Source organism: Geotrypetes seraphini, chromosome 1 (genome assembly GCF_902459505.1).
Source record: "Geotrypetes seraphini chromosome 1, aGeoSer1.1, whole genome shotgun sequence".
NCBI lineage: Eukaryota > Metazoa > Chordata > Amphibia > Gymnophiona > Dermophiidae > Geotrypetes > Geotrypetes seraphini.
The window spans coordinates 122,217,941-122,242,912 of record NC_047084.1 but is presented as its reverse complement, the minus strand read 5'-3'; the positions used below and the strand labels follow the sequence as shown (position 1 = coordinate 122,242,912).

Sequence of the window (24,972 nt, the reverse complement as noted above, 5' to 3'; positions counted from 1 at the left end):
CAGTTCCAGCCAAGGTGATGTATCTAGAGATGAGTGAGTGTGGGGCCAATAGGCTCCGTATTTAGCCAAGGAAGCTAAGTAATAAAAATAGAAGTCAGGAAGATTTAAACCTCCATTAACCTTGGAGGCACGCAATTTAGCCAAAGCTATGCGAGGTTGTTTGTTATTCCATAAAAAGTTAGAGAGTTTTTTATCAATCCAAGAAAAGAAAGATTGTTTACAAAGAAAAGGTAGCATGGATAAAATATATACTATTCTTGGCATCAGATTCATTTTTATTGAGGCTAAACGGCCCCACCAGGATAAGAATAAGGGGGACCAGTTGGATAAGGTTTTTTGAACAAGCATTTTAATTTTTGATAGATTTGTTTCCATAACATGGGCGGAGTCTTTATGGATCAATATACCCAAGTATTTGACAGGAGCGTCCACCCAAAGAAATGGGAAATGTGAGATGTCTGCCTGGAAGATATAATCATTCAAGGGGAAAACCACAGATTTCTCCCAATTAACTAGATAGCCCGATAGATATGAGAAGTCTTAGATAAGTGTGATAAGTATGGGGAGAGAGAGTGTGGGATTTTGAATAAAGAGGAGAACATCATCCGCGTATGCAGCAAGCTTAATTTGACGTTGGGCAACTGGAATACCCGCAATACCATCAGCTTGACGAATAGCGGAAAGAAGAGGTTCTAAGGCGAGATTAAATAGTAATGGAGAAAGAGGACATCCCTGTCGGGATCCTCGATGTAAGGAAATTTTATTTGAAAGTGTATTATTGATCAAGATGCATGATGTAGGACTCCAGTATAATGTTTTAATCCAATCAATAAAGTAATCTCCAAAATTGTACCATCGTAGAACCCTTAGCAGGAAGGGCCACTCTACTCGATCGAAAGCTTTCTCAGCATCGATGGCCAATCCTATTATTGGTTCCGAAATTGATTTAGCATAAGCATTAGTGTGATGAAAGAGTCTCATATTGTCTCCAATGTATCGAATCTTAATAAAACCAATTTGATCGGGGTGAATCAATCTGGAAATAACATTGTTTAGTCTAGTAGAAAGAATTTTAGCCAAAATTTTATAATCTAAATTTAATAAAGAAATGGGGCGGTAATTTTTTACCATAGTGGGATCTCTATCCGGTTTCGGAAATACTACAATGGTAGCTTCTGCAAAGTTAAACTGTTTATGAGGGGAATCATGAATGAAATTATAATAATTTAGGAGATGCGGGGCAAGGATGGCATTGAACTTTTTGTAAAATTCATTTGTAATTCCATCAGGTCCAGGGGCTTTATTTTTTGCCATGGACGAAATTGCAGATATGATTTCCTTTATTGTGATGGGATCCTCTAGTGAATTTTTTGCGGCTATTGTCAATTGGGGGTGCTGCAAGTCTCTTAAGAAGGAGTCATAATTGGGTTCTGGTGTAGGGAGTTCAGAAGTGTATAAATTAGAATAGAAAAGTTCGAATTGAGACTTAATAGACTCTGTGGAGGAGAGGAGTTGACCCGAGGAATTATAGATAGATGAAATAGAGAATCTTTTGGATTTAGTTTTGAGATAATTAGCTAATGGTTTTCCTACAGTATTGTCACCTATATAATGGCCCGAGGCAAGTATGAATAAATCTTGTCTAGCTTTATAGGAGGTCAGGGAGTTATATTCATATTTGAGTCGCAGTAGTTGATGAAATGTGGAAGGGTCATGGATATGTTGAAGTTCTAGTTGTTTAATGGAGGATTCTAGATCTCTTTCTTTCTGTTGAGTGATTTTCTTTTTCCAGGCAGACAACTTAATCAGTTTTCCCCGTAATGTAGCCTTATATGCTTCCCATATAATGGACGGACACACCTCTGGATCTTTTGTATTAATATCAAAGAATTCTATTGTGAATAATCTAATTTTCTCCATTATGTCATCATCCAGAAAGAGATGATTATGAAATCTCCATTAGGGATGTGATGTTGATGAAGGAGAGATAAGGAGGGACATAGAGACCAGCGCGTGGTCAGTGAGACTGATAGATTGAATAGAAGTGTTAGACAGGAATTGAGTGAGATGTGAGGAGATAAGAAAGTAATCAATTCTTGTATAGGTATTATGCGGTGGAGAAAAATGTGTGAATTATTTGCCCTTGGGGTTAAATAGTCTCCAAGGATCAAGGAGGGAGAAGTTATTTATGAGATTATGAATTTCTGTATAAGTCTTGGATTGAGAAGGTTTGCATGAGGAGGATCTATCTAGAACCAAATCTTGTATTTGATTGAAATCTCCACCAATAATTAAGGATTTGGTAGAAAATTCAAGAAGTACAGATTGAATATTTCTAAAAAATTCCGGATGGTCTGAAACTGGAGCATATAAATTCAAAAATACATATTCTACTGAATGCAACGCAATGTGAGCCAAGCACCACCTGCCCTCTGTATCCATCTTCTGTGATAAGGGGAATGCCATTTTTAAAGAGAATAGAAACTCCATTCTGTTTTTTATTAGGCGCAGGAGAGAAAATATGAGAGGAATAACCCTGTATAAGTAATTTAAGAGCGGGTCCAGAGGGAAGGTGTGTCTCTTGAAGAAATATGACATCTGGATGCTTGGTGGATAAATAATTAGCAATCTTTTTTCTTTTTATGGGATGATTAAGCCCATTGACATTAAAGGATACTATATGGAGATCAGCCATAGGAGGACATATTAATTTCTAACTGAATCAGGCACAGCTCCATACCAGCAGAAGCAAGCAGAATTAGAAGCATATCATAGCATAGCAGGACTATGGAACAAAGAAAAAGGGAAAAAAAAGTATGAAAGAGATAAGAAACAGCGTAGCACACACAAGGCATTGCTAAGAAATGAAGCATGCACATGTGGACAAGATAAACAACAATATGTGGGAGAACCAGTGTAACAGTGAGTAAACACACGGAGCACTGAAACCGCTCCAGGCCAATATGAAAAATTACCTATTGTCATTCCATTATATCATAAACATAAAGATATCAAGTTAATCACAGTGACCACTTTTCAACAGTTCAGGTCATGTCATTATGAATAGCCTCTAGAAAGGCTTTTAGGTCCGCTGGTTCTAGGTAAGAAGTGGTGTGATTTTTGTATGTCACCTTCATTCTGGCCGGGTACATGAGACCATATTTGGCCCCAAGATCCTTCAGTTGTTGGCGATATGAGAGGAATTCTTTTCTTTTGAGTGCGGTGGTTTTGGCGAGATCAGGTACGATGAAAAAGTTTTTACCCTGATAGAGAAGTTGTGGATGGGATTTTGACGCATTGATGAGCTGCAGTTTCGCCACTATAGGCCTAGGTTTAGCAGACTACGTGGAGAGGTGTGAGGGAACCCGATGCGCCCGCTCAAATTCCAGCAGGGAGGCCGAGAGTTTTAGGTAAGAAATCTGACAGGAAGGATATTATATCAGAACCCTCCGCTGATTCAGGAATTCCTATGAGACGTATATTACTGCGCCTACCTCGGTTCGATAAGTCCTCCAAGTCTCGTTGCAGTGCCAATATTTGTTTGTCATGCTTCTCAATCAGGGAGCATTTAGTGGAGAGCATTTGGGTTGTTTCCTCCAGGGCATCCAGACGATGTCTGGCATCTACAAATTGATCATTAAGAGCCTCGATCTCTGCCCTCACTAATTTAGTGGCGTCAACCTGCTCCTGCATAATACGTTTAAAGGATCGCATTTCTTTGATGAGCGTGTCGATTTGAGAGTCCTCATGTTTCGCCGCCATGTTGTCGGGTGAGTGGATATCAGTCTTGGGCCGTTTGCCACTTGGCTGAGTCGCAGCGGAATCGGCTTTATCAGATTTTGTCGGTGGCATGTGGAAAGGATAGAGCCATCAGCCAGGAGCGAATTAGGTGAGGAATAACGTTGGTAATCTCGTTAATTAGGTGCCGGCCTGGAGGAGCTCCTACCCCGTGCGTTCGCTCTCCATAACCAGCAGGCTCCGCCCTTTGGAGGTTTTTTCTATTGTTAGGATGTTACTAGAATGGAAAATTATGCTTGTCAGAGCTGTTTGTTGAGCGGTGTGAAAGTAGAGAACTTTGTTTTTTGAGGTATTTAGCTTCAGTTTGTGGATAGTTGCCCAGAATTGGATTTTGTCTATGATAATTGAGATTTTTTGGATAGTCAGTTTGGTTGTCTGTTGCAGGGATGAGAAGAAGGATGTCATCGGCATGTGACATTATGCTTTCATTGTCAAATTTGATGTCTCCTAGTGAGCTCATAAACAGGTTGAATAGAATGGGAGAGAGCGGGGATCTCTGCGGGACTCCATAGAAAGCTGTTGGAGAAGTCCCCATCCTTTTTGACTATGTATTACCTGTTCTGAACGAAGCCAGTGAACAAGTTTAGAATGGTGCTGTCACCGCTATCTCGGAAAGTTTTGTTAGGAGAAGATGGTGATCGACAGAATCAAAAGCTGCAGATATATTGAATTGAAGCAATATTACCTGCCGGCCATGCTTAGTAGTTTTATTTTAGTTATCAGAGTTCTGTACTGTGATGTTGTCTGAATCTGAATTTGGGTCTGGTGGAGACAAGAGTGTTGCTTGATGTATGCAGTAAGTTGTTTGCTTACGTGGGTTTCAAGGAGTTTGGTGAGGATGGGCATTCCTGCAATGGGCCTGTAGTTTGAAGGAGAAGAGAGATCCGCATTTGATGATTTAGGTATAGGGGTGAGTGTTATTTTTCCCATTTCTTCTGGTAGGTGGCCTTGAAGTAGGGAATTATTTAGAAGAGTTGTAATCCAGTTGATTCCTTCAGGTGCAGATGTGAGGCGATAGGAGGAGCAGTTGTCCAAGGGGCTATTGTAGATGGATAGTTTAGATATTAGTTTGTGTCAGATATAGTGAGGGTGATGAAGGAGGTCCAGATTTGCATTACTGGGTTCTAGGGGGGGGGGGGGGTTTGGGTGATGGTCCTTTTGGTTACTTCTGATTGGACATTTTGGATTTTATTGAGGAAGAAATCAGCAAGTTCTTGGGCTGAAGGTTTGTGGCAGTGCTCTGTGGAGTCTTGTTGTCACACCAGAAGAAATAATTTTTTGTCGTCGATAGTTTCAGTTCCGATTTTGCTGGCATAGTAGTTTTTCTTTGCTTCAGTTATGTTGAACTTATATTTGTTTATTGCCGCTCTCCATAGTGTTCTGTGTTCTGGTGTTTTGCTTTTTCGCCATCTCCTTTCTAGTCATCTGCATAGCTGTGTTTCGATTTTCAGTGACTCAATCAAATTTACCACCATATTTTGGTCATTTGTAAGTTTTTTAATGTCTCTCTATCTGAAACAAGGAAAATGGTCATCCAAATTTTTATAATGCTCTGAGTCTAGGTCAAAAACATGAATTGTTTTCTGAAGGGAGTTTAGTCAAGAACTGATCTAATGGGATGAATTTGTTTCCGTTAAAAAACAACAGTATTATACTATAGAAGAGATGTGTGTTTAATAGCATGAAGATAACTAATAATTTTATAGATGAAACCATGTGAATTCACATTTGATATCACTGGAATTGGAAGCGAGATGTCAGGGGATCTGGATGATAGCACAACTTTTTTTCTCGGCATTAAGGGCTCCTTTTATGAAGGTGCGCTAGCTTTTTTAGTGCGCGCTATTCCGTGCGTTAAGGCCCTAACGCATCTTCATAAAAGGAGCCCTAAGTTTCATTTTAAGGGCTCAAAGTCCAGAAGATATGGTGGCAAAAACAGTCAGAATGGTCTGTTGCACACAATATTTGGATATCATCCATGTATATACTGTAAATACCACAAACAGCAGCAAAAACAAGGTCTAATAGACCTTCAAAGTAACTCACTCTGTCTCAAGCACTGGACTACCAATCATATAATATAATATAATTGAAAGAGGGAATCTCAGTGTGAAGGCACAGCGAAAGGAGAACAATCTCCAACACTCACATACTAAGGTGAAGGTCTAATAACCTCCACCTACACACCATCATCGAGTCCCTCCTGTGTGCACCCACCAACCAAATCAAAAAATAAGGTGAACAACGAAGCAGTGATAATAATAAATCACAGAGAAAAATACTTTGAAGGTCCCCCAGCTGACTCCCAAGGTCAAATGAAAAAAACTTAGCTTGCAGACATAGTCCGAAGATGAAAACAGTGGCAGGGCAAAACAGCCCACTGCCCAATCAGGTTAGGTTCAGGTTCAGGTTTTACCAGCCCGGTTTCGGAGACTCTAGGTCCCTTCCTCAGGAACCTGTGACTTTGAACGGACAGCACTCATTCAGTCATAAGCGGCGAGTGAAGCAAACAAGCCAGCATGGAGAGAGGGTTGAGCCAACTGAGCTGCAAGCAAATAGCACTTAAGAACTGAACAGAGTACATACGTCATGAAAAAACAGCCAATCAGATAAAGATGACAAAAAAGCCAATCGGCTACAGAATAGTGTTCCACTCCATAGATTCATTTAGACCCTGCGGGTGGACTGTATCAAGTTCAAACATCCAAAACTGTTCCCGAAGTTGAATGCGGGCAGTCTTGTCACTTCTAAACTCATCAGGAATTTGTTCAATTATGAATCAGGTCAAGTCAGCAAACACATGGCCCTTGTCCATACAGTAAGAAACCATCAGAGCAGAGATGGTAGAAGTGTTCAGCTGGTTCTTGTGTTCCAAAAGACTAATCTTGATTTTACAGTTGGTCCGTCCCACATACAAAAGTCCACAAGGACAGATGATGACATAAACCACCCACTGCGACAGGCAAGTAGTATGTTGTCTCAGCTTATACTGGCGCTGAGAAACAGAATGATGTCATGTAGAGATGGTCAGGGAATTAGGACACACATTGCAAAGACCACAGGGCTTGTGACTACCCTGCATCTGGGGATTGTTGACATATGATCGGCTCAATAAATTGCCAAGGTTTTTAGGGCGAGAGTAAGTAATTCTAGGCAAATCTCTAAAACTGTCATGAATGCCTAAGATGTGCCAATGTTTTCGAATGATACTGGCCACTGTTTGAGCTTGGTCAGAAAAAGAAACTAAACTAAACTAAAACTAAACTAAACCTTAGGTTTGTATACCGCGCCATCTCCATGGTCATAGAGCTCGGCACGGTTTACAGGGATTGTAATGAGAAAGGAACTCCAGGGAAAGGGTTAGATGAAGATCGGAGGAAAGAAGAATGTTAGAGAGCTAGGATGTCAGATGAGGAGGGAGTGATTAAATTTTTGAGAAAAGCCAGATGTTTACGGAAGGGTTGGAGAGCACTCAGGTTCCGAAGAGGGGAGGTAAGGTTATTCCAGAGCTTGGTGAATCTGAAGAGGAGGGAAGTCCCCAGTTTTCCTGGGTGGGAAATGCCTTTTAATGAGGGGAAGGATAGTTTCGATTTTTGGGTGGGTCTGGTGGTACTAAGATTCGAGGAATTCCAGGACAGTGGGATTAATGGAGGAAGGATGCCGTGGAGGATCTTGAAAGTTAGGCAGATGCATTTGAAGTGGACTCTGGTAATTATCGGAAGCCAGTGAAGCTTGAAAAGGAGTGGTGAGACGTGATTGAATTTACTTTTTGCAAAGATAAGCTTGGCCGCGGCATTTTGAATCCGTTGGAGTCTGTGGAGGTTTTTCTTCGTTAGGCATATGAAGATGGAATTGCAATAGTCCAGTCTGGAGATGATGATGGATTGGACGAGAATGGCAAAATGTTTTTGATGGAAACAGGATCTTACTATCCTCAGCATGTGAAGGCTGAAATAGCATTTTTTTTACCAGGGAATTGAGGTGGTCGTTGAAGGACAGTGTAGAATCAATGATGACGCCCAGGACCTTGCTGGAGAATTCGAGCTGCAGAGTGGAGCCGGAGGACAGTGGGATTGAGGTGGGTAGCTGAACTAATTTTGGGCCAAGCCAAAGAAGTTTTGTCTTAGATTCATTCAATTTCATTTGGACGGTGTGGGCCCAAGATTGCAGGTTCGAGATACAGGAGGATATGTTCTCTGAGAGATCAGTGAGGTTCGAGTCGGTCTCGAGAAGGACAAGGATGTCGTCAGTATAGGTGTAAATTGTTTCAAGGGGGGATAGCTGGAGGAGTTTTAGAGAGGACATTTATTTTTTAAAAGGATAGGAGATAGAGGTGAACCTTGCGGGACTCCACAGATTGGTATCCAGGGTGAGGATGAGGTGCCTTCATGTTGACAATGTAGGAACGAGAACGAAGGAATTTTGAGAACCATTCAAGGACTGTAGAGGTGATGCCAATCTCAGAGAGTTGGTAAAGAAGAATGTCGTAGTGAACAACGTCGAAAGCGGCAGAAAGGTCAAATTGCAGGAGGACGGCGAACTTGTTGCGGGAGTGAAGTTGTTGGACCTTGGAAATTAGGGAGGTCAAAAGGGATTCGGTGCTGAAATTGGGGCGAAAGCCATATTGGTAGGGTAGGAGAATTTCTCTAGGTAGGATGAGAGTTGGGTCGATATGATGGACTCAAGCATCTTGGTTAGGAGAGGGATATTTGCTATTGGGCGATAGCTGGATGGAGTGGAAGGGTCGAGGTCGGGTTTTTTCAATAACGGGGTTAAGGCGATATGGCCCATTTCTGGGGAGAAAAGGCCCGAATGTAGAGCGGAGTTTAGGAGTTTGGTAATGGAAGAAATGGCTTGAGTGGGTATTTCCTCGTAGAGGTAGGAGGGGAAAGGGTCTAAAGAACAATTGCAGGATTTCATTTTGAGACAGAGTTTGAGGATGAGGGAATCGGATACTTGGTCAAAGGCAGCCCAGAGTCTGTCGGCTGGGAAAGCGCTAGAGGCCAATAGAGTAGGGTTGGGGTCAGTGAGCACCAGGGAGTTGTAGGAGACTGCAGGTGGGAAGGAGTATCGTAAGCTAGTGACTTTTTAATTGAAGAATTCTTGACACACACTTGACAATCAAAAGTAGCAATGTTATAAGGATGCAATAATAACTCAGGGTTAGCATACCGGGCTCTATGATAAGCACGTTTAATAACCCAGTCAGAGTAGCCCCTGTCCTTAAAGTGGTGCATTAACAACTTGGCTTGAGTCTTAAACTCGGCGGTAGTAGAACAAATCTGCCGGATTCTCAAGAATTGACTGATAGGTAAGGACTGCTTCAATCTAGGATGACAGCTAAAGTAGTGGAGGTAAGTATTACGGTCAGTAGATTTCCTATAGACCGAAGTGGACAATTTTTGGGCCGACTTGGTGCCCACAGTGTCCAAATAGGTGACTTTTTGACTATCACCCACTGCTGAAAATTTCAAATGCATGTCCAAAGCATTGAGCCAATTCAGGAAGTCATAAAAATTTTGCAAAGAATCAGACCAATTAAAAAGATGTCATCAATATAACGCACTGTAGAATATAGTTACTGGCAGGGACTCATTCAGGCCACATACTCAAAAGTAGTTGACGTAACATAAACTGTGTGCAAAATGATAATAATAGTGTTGAATCGGAGAAAAATAAACCTCAATTGTGAGAGGTTGGGACTACACAAGTACCCAGCCCTCAACACATCATCACGGGTTTATAAAAAAACTCCGCATACATAGAAATAAGTAGGGTTTCCATTCATACCAAGTCACATTTTTTTCAGAACTTTTTTGTGTGATAACAACCCTAAACACCCAATTTCATATATTATACATGTCAACAATTAGTGACCAGAACCCCAAGCTTGACTATATTAATAATGAAGGCTACAGCTCAATTTCAATTATGTAAGTCGTTTCGGAGGCATGGAGCACAAAAATCACAATTACGGAAGAAATACACTCATCTGAAAGTGTGAAATTTCAACAGAGGCTTTCAACTCCTCGTCCCGACAGAAAAGGCTTTCTGTTTCGCCAAAAAACAGGCTACATCAGGGGATATATGCCATCTTCGAATGTCTCCTTGCTTCTTACAATCCGATGGAAATGAAGCCGGCTCCTCTCTAACTCCATTTTGAGAGGAGCCGGCTTCATTTCCATCGGATTGTAAGAAGCAAGGAGACATTCGAAGATGGCATATATCCCCTGATGTAGCCTGTTTTTTGGCGAAACAGAAAGCCTTTTCTGTCGGGACGAGGAGTTGAAAGCCTCTGTTGAAATTTCACACTTTCAGATGAGTGTATTTCTTCCGTAATTGTGATTTTTGTGCTCCATGCCTCCGAAACGACTTACATAATTGAAATTGAGCTGTAGCCTTCATTATTAATATAGTCAAGCTTGGGGTTCTGGTCACTAATTGTTGACATGTATAATATATGAAATTGGGTGTTTAGGGTTGTTATCACACAAAAAAGTTCTGAAAAAAATGTGACTTGGTATGAATGGAAACCCTACTTATTTCTATGTATGCGGAGTTTTTTTATAAACCCGTGATGATGTGTTGAGGGCTGGGTACTTGTGTAGTCCCAACCTCTCACAATTGAGGTTTATTTTTCTCCGATTCAACACTATTATTATCATTTTGCACACAGTTTATGTTACGTCAACTACTTTTGAGTATGTGGCCTGAATGAGTCCCTGCCAGTAACTATATTCTACAATACGTATTTAATATATATTTATTAGTCACTACGATTGTATCCCAGAAACTTATCAATATAACGCAACCATAAAGAGACAGAGGCCACCCGTGGATACATATAAAAACTTTTCTTCAAAAGCTGTTACATAAAGATTAGCCATGGCAACCCCAAGAGTTTGAAGAAAAAAGTCACCTTGAACTCAAATAAGTTTTTCTGCAGGACTAGAGCAGCAAGTTCAATCAAAAATGATTTGGAAATCCTAGAGTCATTGGGGAGTATAGATAGAATGGTATCCACAATCCTCAGAGCTTCTTCTTGAGGGATGTTGCTGTACAAAGCCTCAAGATCCAAGGTAATCAAAAAGTCAGAAGGTTGGACCTCCACTGACCTGGTCTTGTTAAAAAAATAAGTAGTATCAAGAACAAATGACTTGGCCTTAGCAACTTCAGGTTTCAAAAAATGGTCCACATTTTGGACAAAGGTTCCAAAATGGTCCCACGGAGCGACACAATAGGACATCCCGGGGGATTAGTCAGGGTCTTATGTATTTTCGGCAAGGTGTACAGGAGTCTGACTGGGCTTTTGAGTAAGATACCTGGCCTCCCCTTTGGTGATTATATTATTTGTATGTGCTGTCTGCACAACCTGAGAAATGGCTAATTACAATACAGGAGAAGGATCAGTCTCTAATTTGGTATACCACAAGATGTTAGAAATATGGGCTTGGATCTGAATCTGAACATCATATTGAGTTTTAGTTTGAACCACCACCGCACCACCTTTATCAGCAGGTTTAATCATAAGGTTAGTATCATTATGTAGAGAGTGTAAAGCTAAATTCTGGGCATGTGTCATGTTAGAAAACCTGTAATGGGGGGGCGTGGCTTAGAAGCGCAGCTGGATGGTTGAGTGCTGAGTGAGCTCTGATATCACAAGCTTTCTGAAGGAAATAATAAGTCACTAATTTAGTTTTATTTTAGTGATTTCAAGTCTGGTTATGGCTACAAATAAACAGATGAACAACGAAGGAGCTAGCACAAGTGGTGGAAGTGCTAAAAGATCAAAGCTGGATCCTGCGAAAGTGCCGTTGCCAAAAGAGGATAATGGTGACATTTCTGCTCAACTGAAACTAATAACTGAGATAGTTTCGGACAACGCTAAAAATCTGAAGGAGGTGAAAGAAGAAATGAAAAGTCACAGCGAGAATGGAAAGATTTGAACTAAAAGCGGACCAGATGGAAAAAAGAATGTCAGCAAATGAAGCTGAGTTAAAGAAATGTAAAATGTATAAAGAAAAAGTGGAATTTCTCTCTAAAGAAATGGAAGATATTATTAACAGGGAAAAACGGAATAATTTGAGAATTATTGGTCTCCCTGAAGGTGTTGAAAATAATGATGCCATCACCTTTCTTTAACAGTTTCTTCCTAAGATTTTACCACTCAAATTAAAATTTCCTTTAGAGTTTGAAAGAGCTCACAGGATTCCTGTTAGAAGAGTTGGCAAGACCACGTCCTTTGATTTTTAAGCTGTTAAGGCACCAACAGGTGATGGAAATCATAAAGCTTGCAAAGGAAAATAAGAACTTAAAATGTCAGGACGCAAAAATTCACATAGTTCCGGATTTTGCTAAGGCCACTGCTGATAAGAAGAAAAAAATGTTGGATTTACGGCCACAAATGAGGCAATTAGGAGCTAAGTTTGGCTTATTATACCCTGCTATAATGAGGGTAACCTATGCCACTAAAACCATAAATTTTGATTGTCCTGACAAATTGAAAGACTTTTTAGATGATTGTGAGCATTTGATGATATCATAAGATGAAGATAAAAAGTTCCGATGGACTTGTACTTTTTTATTTGAAGGATTGAAAAGAAAAGAAGAAAAAAGGAAGTAAAAAGATAAAGTTAAGATATGTTTATATTTTATGTTTGGAGAAATGGAATCCTTTTTGAATTCAACTGAATTAACTGTCCTCAAACACGCAGTAATATTAGTTAACATTCTATTTGGATTACTTGGAAAGAAGATGGAGGAAGATATGTAAATTAGAGAATTTCTTTCTGTGCAGATTCTTTTATATCATCTTGTTCTAAATGCGCTATATGGTATGAGTGTGCCATGTTTTTAATAAAAACGCTGAGGATTTATTTAGGGGCATATAGGAAAATTCTTAGGAATCTACAAAGAAAAACTTTACATTGTGCTTCTTACTTGGAGAATGGTTCCTGGCAATCCGTCTTCATAATGCTATGTTGCAGCAGTGCTTGGAAGAGCCCAAGTGATCGGTGAAAAATATGATGGAACTACAGCAACAAACAGGGAATGTTCTGAGTATCTCTCAGTTTTTGAGATGAAAAAGTGGGGGAAAATACAATGATATGGAAAGTGTTTAGTTGTTTTAGTATCATTTGCTGCTTTGCTTTCTTTTGTTTTATTTTTAGTTTATAGTCTCATTAGGGTTTATATGAGATAATGGTTTAGTCCAAGGATTGCTTCTTTATTTCCGGGTCACAGAAAACAAGAAAGTATTACAAGTGCATTAGAATTTGAAATATATTAAGAACACTGCGTGTTTGTTCTTTGGACAGCATTTTATGAAGAGTTAGATGAGAATTCTGATAACATATTTGTTTTTTGAGAGATGTGTATTATATAATTATTCTGTTCATTATATTGAGGAATCTATGTTATGGATGGGAAGATGATATCATTTTGTGGTAAGAGTTTAAAAGAAAATAACACATATTAGTTAATTAAAATAAGATGCAAAAGATGATATTATATTAGGGAGGAAATGAATTGAGAGAAATAGGTTTCCTTATTTCAAAAGAAATTATTATTAATTTAACTTATCTTTGCAGTTTTAAGAAGAGTTAATTTGAGAGATGAGTCTTTAATAATCTAATATATATATGTCATAAGAATATAAGAAACGCCCTCACCGGATCAGACCGAGGTCCATCTAGTCCGGTGATCCGCACACGCGGTGGCCCATTTAGGTACTCCTTTTTGGAGACCCGGATTTACCGTATCCCTCAATATGATGTGCAAGAAGGTGTTTATCCAACTTTCTCTTGAATCCCAGCACAATAGTCTCCTCCACAACCTCTTCCGGGAGCGCATTCCAAGCACCCACCACACGCTGTGTGAAACAGAATTTCCCGACGTTTGTCCTAAACCTGCTGCCACTCAGTTTCAGGCTATGACCTCTTGTCCGTGTCACCTCTGAATATTTCAGCAATGGTGCTTCCTGGTCTATTTTATCAAATCCTTTTAATATTTTAAAGGTCTCTATCAAATCCCCTCTCAGTCTTCTCTTCTCAAGGGTAAACAGTCCCAGCCTCCTGAGTCGATCTTTGTAGGTCAAATGTTCCATTCCTTTGATAAGTTTCGTGGCTCGCCTCTGCACTTTCTCCAGCAGAATTATATCCTTTATAAGATATGGAGACCAGTATTGGACACAGTACTCCAAGTGCGGTCTGACCATTGTTCTATAAAGTAGCATTATGACATCTTCCGATCTACTCGTAATCCCCTTCTTAATTATGCCCAATATCCTGCTCGCTTTCTTCGCCGTCGCCGCACATTGTGCCGATGGTTTTAGGGTATTGTCAATCAGTACCCCCAAGTCCCTTTCCTGTTCGCATTTTGCTAACTTCACCCCTAACATCCTGTACTCATGTTCCTTGTTTTTCTTTCCTAAATGCATCACCTTGCATTTGTTTATGTTAAAGTTCATTTGCCACTTTATTGCCCACGTTTCCAGCTGGTTCAGATCTTTCTGGAGGTCCTCGCAGTCCCTTCAGAAAGATCTGAACCAGCTGGAAACGTGGGCAATAAAGTGGAATGTCATCTCATTTGAATGAAATTAAAATGTATGAGATGTAGTATAATTATTTTTTTATTTCTTGTTTAAGAATATGTAATAATCGCTGATTAATGAATGATATATGCACTCAATTCTTTTTTGGCTTATTATATTGATATAATTATTTGCAATGTTTAAGCTTGTGGGGTACATCTCAGAACTTACCATCAAATGTGCGTTTTCAAGTTCTCAATGATGAATAAGGGTGGGGGGTGGGATAGGGAGGTTGAGGTTACAGGTATAAGGTTTCCCATCTAAAAAATTAGAATTTTGGAAAATGATGCATATTTGATTTACTTATTTTTGTTAGATTATTCTTATAAAATAGGTTATGAGTAACTTTAAAATTTTTTCTTTAAATGTGAATGGACTCAACCATCGGGTTAAAAGGAATAAAATATTAGCATTCTTAAAAAAGCAGAATGCGGATATTTATTACATCCAAGAGACTCACTTGTCTATAATAGAATCAAAAAAATTGGAAAAGAATTGGGTGAAACATTGTTTTTTTGCTCCTGCTGATGGGAAAAAGGCAGGAGTAGCTATTCTTATTAATAAGAAATGTACTGCTAATTTTAAAATGGTAGGTTCAGATCCAAAGGGAAGATGGGTCCATGTAGAGATGAGAATGGGAAATAATACCCTGGTTTTGTTTAATTTGTACGCCCCTAATTCGAATCAAAATGAATTCTTTAAGATAGTACAGAGATTGTTACTCCTACTGGCTGCTTCCAAATTGGTTGTGGCTGGAGATTTTAACGCTGTTATGGATCCATTATTAGATAAAAAACCTTGTAGAGATATAAAATCATTAGGGTTAGACAATTCATGTGATTTAAAAGATATATGGCGTATTCTTCATTTTAATGATCGGGAATTTTCCTTTTGTTCACAAGTTCATAAGTCTTTTTCTAGAATTGATTATATTTTTGTTTCAACTCATTTAGTTCAACAAGTGTTAAGAGCTTCTATAGACCCAATTATTATATCTGATCATGGGGGTGTATGGACTGAGCTTCAAATAGATCAGCAAGAGTATAGTAGACTTATTTGGAGATTTGATAACACATTGCTTGTTGATACAAAATTTTTAGATGAATTAAAATTAAAAATTAATGAATATTTTCAAGATAATTTATCAGACGAAATTTCAATGGAAAATATTTGGGATGCTTTTAAGGCTACTTTAAGAGGTAATATTATTTTTTACTGCTTTTATTAGGAAACAAATTAAGAATCAATATTCTAAATTAGAAAGAGAAATTAAAGTTTTGGAAGCTAAATTGATAAATAAATGGGAACATGGTACTTTACAAGATTTATTAAAAGCAAAAGGTAATTATAATGAATTAGCGTCAAAATTGATAAGGAAGGACCTTTTTTATCAACAAACTTTGTATTATGGAAATTCAAATAAGGTGGGTAGGTTATTGGCTAATTACCTTAAAGCAAAGAAGAACAAAAGTTATTGCAATTAAAGATGAGAAAGGTGAGATGCATTCTCAAATTGAGAGCATTTTAAGTAAATTTTTAAAGTTTTATAAAGAACTATACTCTTCTGAATTTTATGAGGGTAAAGAGAAGGATGGTATAGAGTTTTTACATTTAATTATTGGTCCTAAAGTTCCAGATCATATAAAAAGGAGTTTAGATGAGCCTATATCATTAAAAGAATTAGAAACGGCATTGAAATCTCTTAGAGTTGGATCCACTCCAGGTGGGGATGGATTTACAGTGGAATTTTACAAATCATTTCAAGTTTCTCTATTACCTCAATTATTAAATTTATTTAAATCCCAATTGTCTAAGGGATGTATTACAGGTACTATGGCGGAATCAGTAACAATTGTTTTGCCAAAGCCAAATAGAGATCCTAATTTGGTTGCAAATTACAGGCCTATTTCATTAATAAATGTGGATGGTAAACTTTTGGCCAAGATTTTGGCTTTACGATTAGCTAAGGCTCTCCCTTTTATCATTGTTTCGTGGCAAAAAGACACTCCTCTGATAATACTAGATTGGCTTTTCATATGTTAAATTTATCTAAAGAAATTGCAGATCCGGTTTTTTCCATTTCTTTAGATGCGGAAAAAGCGTTTGACAGAGTTGAATGGTCTTTTATGTATCAAGCACTTGGTTGGTTTGGTATTGGTCCGGGATGTATTCAAATGATTCAAGCTTTGTATAGCTCCCCTTCTGCAAGATTGTACATTAATAATGGTTTTTCTGATCGGTTTACTTTGCAGAGGGGGGTTAGACAGGGTTGTCCGTTATCTCCTTTGCTTTTTGATATTGTATTAGAACCCTTGTTATTGGCCATTCAACAAGCAAAGGGGATACAGGGTATTCTCTTTTCTGATAGAGAATATAACGTTTCAGCATATGCGGATGACATATTGCTGTATTTGAGGAATCCTGAATCTACCATTCCATGTTTATTGGAGTTGATTGATACATTTGGAAAATTTTCAGGATATAAAATCAATTGGAATAAGTCTGAGATTCTTCCTCTTAATGTACATTGTACTAAAGGTTTATTCGATGTTTTTTCATTTACCTGGAAAGAAGAGGGATTAAAATATTTAGGTATAATGATAAAAAAAGACGCTGGAAGACACTTTGAAAGAGAATGAAAAACTTTTATTAAAAAAAATAACAGAAGTATGTAAGCATTGAAATCCGTTACATCTTTCATGGTGGGGGAGAGTGCAAACAATTAAAATGATGATTCTGCCTGTAGTTTGTTACCAAATGAGTATGATACCAATATTTTTCAGGGGTCATTTTATAAAAAACTTAATGGTATTCTTACGAAATTTATTTGGCTGGGTAAAAGACCTAGGATTGCTCTAGTATCTCTACAAAAGCCAATTGAGGAGGGAGTGGTTAAATTTCCAAATTTTTATAGGTACCATCAAGCCTATATTTTAAGCCAGGGTATGTATTGGATCCTCCCAGAACTCTATGATAATGCTCCAGATTGGTTATATTTGGAGTGGCGTCTAATGTTTCCTTTACATTTAGTTCATGTTGTTAGTATAAAAATGCCTAGAAGATATAAACAGAACAGAATTTTGATTGATACAAGGAAAACATTGAGATACATTAGTAATCTAACATCTATTCCAATAAGCAAATCAACAAATCAATCTTTATGGATAAACTCCAAGATTCGAATTGGCAGAGCTCAAATCTTATGGAAAGACTGGATTATAGCAGGCATAAGAACTTTAAATGATGTTATTTTAAATGGTAAACTGCTTGACTTTTCACAGTTGCAAATTAGATTTGGTCTTGATAAATCACAAAGTTTTAAATGGTTGCAGCTGAAGCAGGCTATTCAGGTGGGGTTCCTTGAATGGAAAACTCTTAATATTCAATATAGTTTGGAGTTCCTATGTTTCCAGGCTGATTTCATGGGACACCTAGCTGCACAGTGGTATAAATTATTATCTGGATTTTTAAACAAAAAGCCAAAAACTGGTCTGAGAGACATTTGGAGCATTGAGATTAAACATAATATTTCTGCTTCTCAATGGCCACGAATTTGGTCTTGGAGAATGAGATGTACAGTGTCAGCATCTATGAGACAAACTTGGTTCTTTTTATTACATAGAGCTTTTTGGACCCCAGTTCGTTTACAAAAGTTGGATAGCTCTAAATCTAATAGATGCTGGCACTGTAATCTAGAAGTGGGGACATTGGATCATCTAATTTTTTATTGCCCCTGCATTAGGAATTTAATTTGGTCTCAAATAAATTGCTTATTGGAAAATCATGTGGAAATATCATATGATACTGTTCTGTTCGGTATGTCTATGAGGAAAAAAAGTCAATTATCAGCACATAACAATAAGCTTTTGATGATAATAACAGGTGTTGCTATGCAACATATTACTAACAACTGGAAAAATTATAGTAATCTCAATTATACGTTTTGGTGGAATTCCCTGTATCATATTTACAAGATGGAAAGAGCAATTGCAATACAGAAAGGAAGTTATAAAATTTTTTTAAAGATATGGAGACCGATGGTTGATTTTTGTAGTTAATAGGCATCATTTTTCTTTGATAATATACATAGGGGGGTGGGAGGATTGGAAGATAAGATGTAGCAAAATTGAAATTTTGAAGGAATATGATAGTTTTAATGATTGTATAGAAAGATGGGAGGGGGGTTTAATTAATTTACATATTAAGAATATAATGTATGATGTTCAAGTGTTATATGATAGTATTTCATGTTGTTCTTTTTGTGCACTTGATGTGGGTTTGAAAAAGAATAAAGAAATTAAAAAAAAAAAAAAGAAAACCTGTAATGGGCAGATTTAACTAGGCCGTCAAAGTCTCTTAATACCAAGTCACGAAACACCTTAATATTGGGATCAAGGGGACCCGGAGTAACCCAGTGAGATTTAGCCCAAAACAGAGAGGCATCACCTTGGGTCTCCTTAGTGGCAAAAAACAATTTTATCTGAAGATTTCTAATAAAACGGGCAATGTCCCTATGCATGGTCAACCGATCAAGCTGAGTAGTGGGCTCAAAAGCGCTGTTTGCTTGCAGCTCAGTTGGCTCATCCCTCTCTCCATGCTGGCTTGTTTGCTTCACTCGCCGCTCATGACTGAAAGAGTGCTGTCCGTTTCAAAGTCACAGGTTCCTGAGGAAGGGACCTAGAGTCTCCGAATCTAACCTGATTGGGCAGTGGGCTGTTTTGCCCTGCCACTGTTTTCATCTTCGGACTATGTCTGCAAGCTAAGTTTTTTTCATTTGACCTTGGGAGTCAGCTGGGGGACCTTCAAAGTATTTTTCTCTGTGATTTATTATTATCACTGCTTCGTTGTTCACCTTATTTTTTGATTTGGTTGGTGGGTGCACACAGGAGGGACTCGATGATGGTGTGTAGGTGGAGGTTATTAGACCTTCACCTTAGTATGTGAGTGTTGGAGATTGTTCTCCTTTCGCTGTGCCTTCACACTGAGATTCCCTCTTTCAATTATATTATATTATATGATTGGTAGTCCAGTGCTTGAGACAGAGTGAGTTACTTTGAAGGTCTATTAGACCTTGTTTTTGCTGCTGTTTGTGGTTTCTATTTAGTATCTTGTGCAGCTATCCTGAAATTAGTGGAGTTGGTTTTGTATACTGTAAATGCAGCAGAAAAAGTAAAAAGCCACACACCAGTTGGTGCAACAGAGTTCATCTGGACAGTAACCCTAAGCAAACTTGATAGAGGTGATCCAGCTGATCACGATAGTGTATTAGTAGCCCAACAGATTTCAGAAGGCATCTCAGTGCCTGAAAAAGGGTCATTTTAACAATTTGTCAGGATATGGAACTCAAAACCACCTTCAAAGAAACCATTAATAAGTCTTATGATCATCTATAAAGTGCCCCCCCAGCTCATTATTAACCTAAAATGCTGCTTTGAAGAATTAAATCACAAGATGCATTAGTGACACTTGAACCCCAGCTTCTCTAGCTCACAGTTCACTACACTTTCAGCAGAAAAATCTTTACGAAGCATTTGCACTTTGAAGGATGGGGTCACGTGTAATGGCTGTCTTGCTCCTTTTAGTTCTTAATTGTAGGGGAGAGTGTGGTGCAGTGATTAAAGCTACAGCCTCAGCACCCTGAAGTTGTGACCCTGGGTAACATTGGAGAAGATTGTGAGCCCATCAAAAAGGGAAAAATGCTTAAGTATCTGAATAAATTCATATAAACCCCTGGGAGAACGGTATAGAAAATTGAATAAATAAATGTTATTATGGGAAGAGCGGACCAGTCACAATGCAGAATTCTCATCATCTCATTTAACACAAATTCAAAATGAAGTGCACCACTACATTTTCGATTTTAATTAAAAATATTCTGGGGTTTTGTTTTGGTTTTTTTACATAAAATCAGCAAATATAAGTGCTGGAAAGGCCCCCACTCCTGTTTCTGATAGACACAACAATGCCTATCAGGGTGAATTGGGCCAATATCTTGGACAGCAGTCTTCCTGAAAGGGACAGGTACTTCTACTGCAGTCACGCAGGAGAGACCTCCATCTCAGTGCACATGATATACTTATTAAACAATTACAACATAAAATACACTACAAACATACATTCAACTGACTCCATGAAGAAAGCATAGTGCTATAAATTAGCTCATTCACTTTTCTGTATGATCCTCCTCCTCCTCCATGTCTCAATGATGGTGAAGAGTAGTGCTGCCCAATTTGCCGATTCAAATTGATTTATTGTCTGAAAAAAAATCAAACTCGCCAATTCAGCGTCCAACATCTCCCCGGGCCTTCTAAAGCAGTAGCAGCCGTGGCCGGTCAAAAGAGGCAGCAGTCTGAATGGGCTGCTCGCAGCCTGCCCCATCAGGGCCTTCCCTCTGCCTCATCACTAATAGTTTGGACAAGTTCCTGGAGGAAAAGTCTATAGTCTGCTGTTGAGACAAACATAAAATGCTGCTACTATCTGGGTTTTTGCCAGGTACTTGTGACTTGGATTGGCCTCTGCAAAGACGGGATACTGGGCTAGATGAACCATTTGGGGGGGGGGGTTGTCTGTCTGTCTGTGTTTTCCTCTCTCAAGACAGTGAGTTTGAAGTAGGACCTAACAATTTTGTTTACACCACAGTGCCGGTGTGGGTTTGGAGAGAGAAAAAAGGGTGTGTGGTGGGAGGAAAGGCTACAAAATAAACCCGTCAGGACATTTTTGGGGGAAAAAAAAAGTCTGGGTTGGAAAAAATGAATCAAACAACAGATTCAATAGGCCAAATCAAATTGAAAATGTTTTCCCTGAATTGGGCAGCACTAGTGAAGAACCTCTTTGCAGGTTTGGTGTCAGCACTGCATTAAGCACAGTCACCCACCCACCCAAAAATCAGATGCTCGGTCCTCTTCAATACACAACCAAGTTACATCTGATGATTGAGCAAGCCTTGCTGTTTCTCAAGTTGTCTATGAATGGACACGACTCAAAAGGAGGGGTGGATGATGACATGTTCTTGAGGTCATCTTAAGGTAGAGGGGGCAGAAAGTGCTGACCAAAGATCCACTGTGGTGCTTGCACTTTTCCCAATCCTCTCAGAAGCACATGGGTGGAGGAGGAGCTCACCACTTTTCATCTGAGCGAAAGCATGAGAATGGCCCTGGGATAGGTGAAAATGCTGGGCCTGCAAGAGCTGCTTTCATGCTGCAAAACTCTTTATTCCTGAGCCTTGTTTTGGCTTTTCCCCCTTCCTAGAGGTGGGCACCATGCTGCTGGGGCAGTGCGAGACTTTCAAACACTACTTTTAGTCCTCTAGCCTTACGCTTGCATTAAGGAAGAGGGGGTGCGCGCTATATTTACAATAGTCCACTGAAGCTGAGCTGGTGATGTCACATCTCATCCAAGTGGCGTGGCTGAATAATGACACTGGTCATTTGCCGCGGCCAGTCCTGTTTCCTAGAAGTCACTGCTGCCGCGACATGCTCGTCCGACACACCTCTTTCCTGCCCAGGCCCCAGCTCTGCTGTTCCAGGTGCAGGTGTGTCTGCAGATGAGTTACTGTTGAGAAAGGAGTCAGACTCTGCCTTTGGCAAACTCTCTGCCTCTGGAGTGTGATTCATCGGTGTCAACTGGGATATTTCCTCCGCAAAGTGCTTCACTTCCTGTTCCGGCTGCATATCTGTATCACCCACAAAGCCAAGGGGTTTGTCTTGAAGAGAGGAATCATTTGAGAACTCTCGAATCTTGCGGGAGAGAACTGGAAGGCAGGAAACAGTAAATAAAGCACCAGCCTATAACAGAATCAGTCATAGCCCCCACCAAGACATTAATTCTCCAACACAAGAACAGTTCAGTATGTGCCCAGCCTGCTACCTCAGCAAAGCTTTGCTCGGTCTAACCTTTCTAGTACTGCATTATGTTCAATAATATTTATTGAGCCAAGTAAAGCAAAGATACAGTGAACACAGACCTATCCAGGTAGGCTTGGTTTTACAATAAAGACAAATATTACAAAGAACAATCCCAAATCCCTCTTCCAGTTCCACCAATATCCTTGCCTTACCTCCTTTAAACTCCTGCTGCTGACCTCTGGAGCCAAATGGGTAAAAGCTGGGGAACAAAATCAGGCAGAAGGAGAGCAAGATGACCTAGAAAGAGAGAGAAAGAGGAGATTAACCCCCCTTGGAAACAGAAGTGACTGAATAGGGCGGTGGGGGCAGAGACTCACAATCCCAGACCAAGGTAATTGGCTAGAGATGGAGCAGGAGCATCCCAAGCCAAAAATGCACCCAGCATCATGGCTAAGCAGGGAAGGGAATGGATGGGGTACAATTTTGGTGCTTGCGCCTCTCTCGTACCCTCTGTATCCACATTGCACTAAAGATAGCGACTCAATCGCTGTTGGCCGATTCTCTGACCGATTCTCCAGCGGCGATTGATGAGCTATCAAGTTTGCATACAAACGATTTGCACGGGGGTTAGTGTATAAATCGCTTGGCTATTTTGCATGGGGTTTTACTAATTTGCATGGATCAGATCGGAAAATGGGAGATCACACGCGGTGGCCCGTTTAGTGCATCAGGTCAGTTATCAGGGATTGTCGCTAAACCTGTGAAAATAGGTTTAGCGACGAGCACTGACTCTAGTGCATCCCCCAGTATCACCCTTCTAGAGAGCACATTGCAAAGGCAGAGACACACCTTTCTTTGGGGGGGGGCAACACCACTGGTTTCATTATCACAAAGAGAACAAATAGACCCTCACCAAACAAATGCTGTGCCCTCCAACCATGCACTCCCATTCCCAACTGTCCCCTTCCCCCCTCTATGCTCAGAATCTCCTCTGCCCCAGGTTCAGCATCTCTTCCCTTTCCCATCCCCCAATCCAGTTATATCCAGCATCTCTCATCTCTATCCCCTACCCCTCATGATCCAGCACTCTTGGGTATAGAGAGGGCTCATTTAAAAGCAAGTTTCTAGACTTTAAAAAAAACGAACTTTGTTCGGATGGGGGTTTACGTCAAGGAATTATTGTCTGGAAGGAGTGGAAATGCGGTGGGCAAAACTGAAAGGCGCAATTGTAAGAGCGACAACCCTTTTTGTGAGGCAAGTAAGTAAAAGTAAGAGGAGAAGAAGACCGCTATGGTTCTTAAAAGTAGTAGCTGAGAAGGTAAGGAATGCTTTCATAAACAATCGCAGAAAGAGGAAGACAGGCAAAACTACCTGGAAAAGTTAAGAGAGGATGGTCATGTAGTCAGGAAAGCAAAGATGTAAATGGAAGAAAAAATAGCTGACATGGTAAATGGGGAGACAAGACATTTTTTAGATATATTAATGATAGGAAGAAGTGCAAAAGTGCCATTGTGAGACTCAAAGGTGAAGGAGAGGAATATGTAGAAGCTGATAAAGAAAAGGTCGAATTGCTTAACAAATATTTCTGTTCTGTGTTCACGGCTGAAGCGCCGGAAGCGGGATCGCAGAAGACAAACGTGAATAGGGATGGAGGAGTGATAGACCCTGATCGATTTTCAGAGGGTTGTGTTCATGAGGAGCTAGATAAATAAAGGTAGACAAAGCGATGGGGCCGGATGGTGTACATCCGAGGGTGCTGAAGGAATTTAGGGAAGTTCTGGTGGTTCCACTGACTGACCTTTTCAATGAGTCTCTAGAGTTGGGACTGGTACCAGAGGACTGGAGAAGGGCGGATGTGGTCCCTTCTCCACAAAAGTGGAAGTCAGGAAGAAGTAGGGAATTACAGGCCAGTAAGTCTGACTTCTGTGAGAAGCAAATTAATGGAAATGCTTTTAAAACAGGGAATGGTGAAGTTTCTGGAATCCTGTGGATTACAGGACTGGAGGCAACATGGATTCACTAGAGGTAGGTCTTGTCAGACAAATCTGATCAATTTCTTTGACTGGGTGACCAGAGAATTGGATAGAGGGAGTAATCTAAATGCCTTTGACAGTGCCCTTGGGATGGGCCCCAAAGTGATGGGCTGGGTCAAGAACTGGTTGAGTGGAAAGCGATAAGAGGGTAGTAGTTAATGGAGATCGCTTTGAGGAAAGGGATGTTACCAGTGGTGTGCCTCAAGGCTCTGTTCTTGGAACGCATTGCCAGAGGTTGTGGTAAAAGCATATAGTGTAGCTGGTTTTAAGAAAGGTTTGGACAAATTCCTGGAGGAAAAGTCCATAGTCTGTTATTAAGACTTGGGGGAAGCCTCTGCTTGCCCTGGATCAGTAGCATGGAATGTTGCTACTCTTTGGGTTTTGGCCAGGTACTAGTGACCTGGATTGGCCACCGTGAAAATGGGCTACTGGGCTTGATGGACCATTGGTCTGACCCAGTAAGGCTATTCTTATGTTGTTATGGTCTGTTCTTTTTAACATTTTTATAAGTAATATTGCGGAAGGGATGTCAAGTAAAATTTGCCTCTTTGTGGATGATACCAAAATCTGCAACAGAGTAGACACGCTGGATGGTGTGAATAACATGAAGAAAGACCTGGCAAATGGTCTGAAATTTGGCAACTAAAATTTAATGCTAAGAAATGCAAGGTTATGCATTTGTCCTACAAAAACCCGAGGGAACGGT

General features: G+C 39.8%; 1 protein-coding gene across 3 annotated transcripts in view; it reads right to left on the bottom strand.

Moving 5' to 3' along the window:
* The window catches only part of LOC117357152 (cyclic AMP-responsive element-binding protein 3-like protein 4), a 183,784-nt gene that overhangs the window by 52,966 nt on the left and 105,846 nt on the right, over nucleotides 1-24,972 (bottom strand). For 2 of the 3 annotated variants that reach the window (XM_033937519.1, XM_033937510.1), the window contains one exon: nucleotides 22,446-22,530. In XM_033937519.1, the coding sequence (XP_033793410.1) occupies nucleotides 22,446-22,530 (85 nt within the window). Of the gene's footprint in view, nucleotides 1-20,223; nucleotides 22,140-22,445; nucleotides 22,531-24,972 lie in introns of those variants that run through there. The other variant, XM_033937526.1, reaches the window with a different exon arrangement.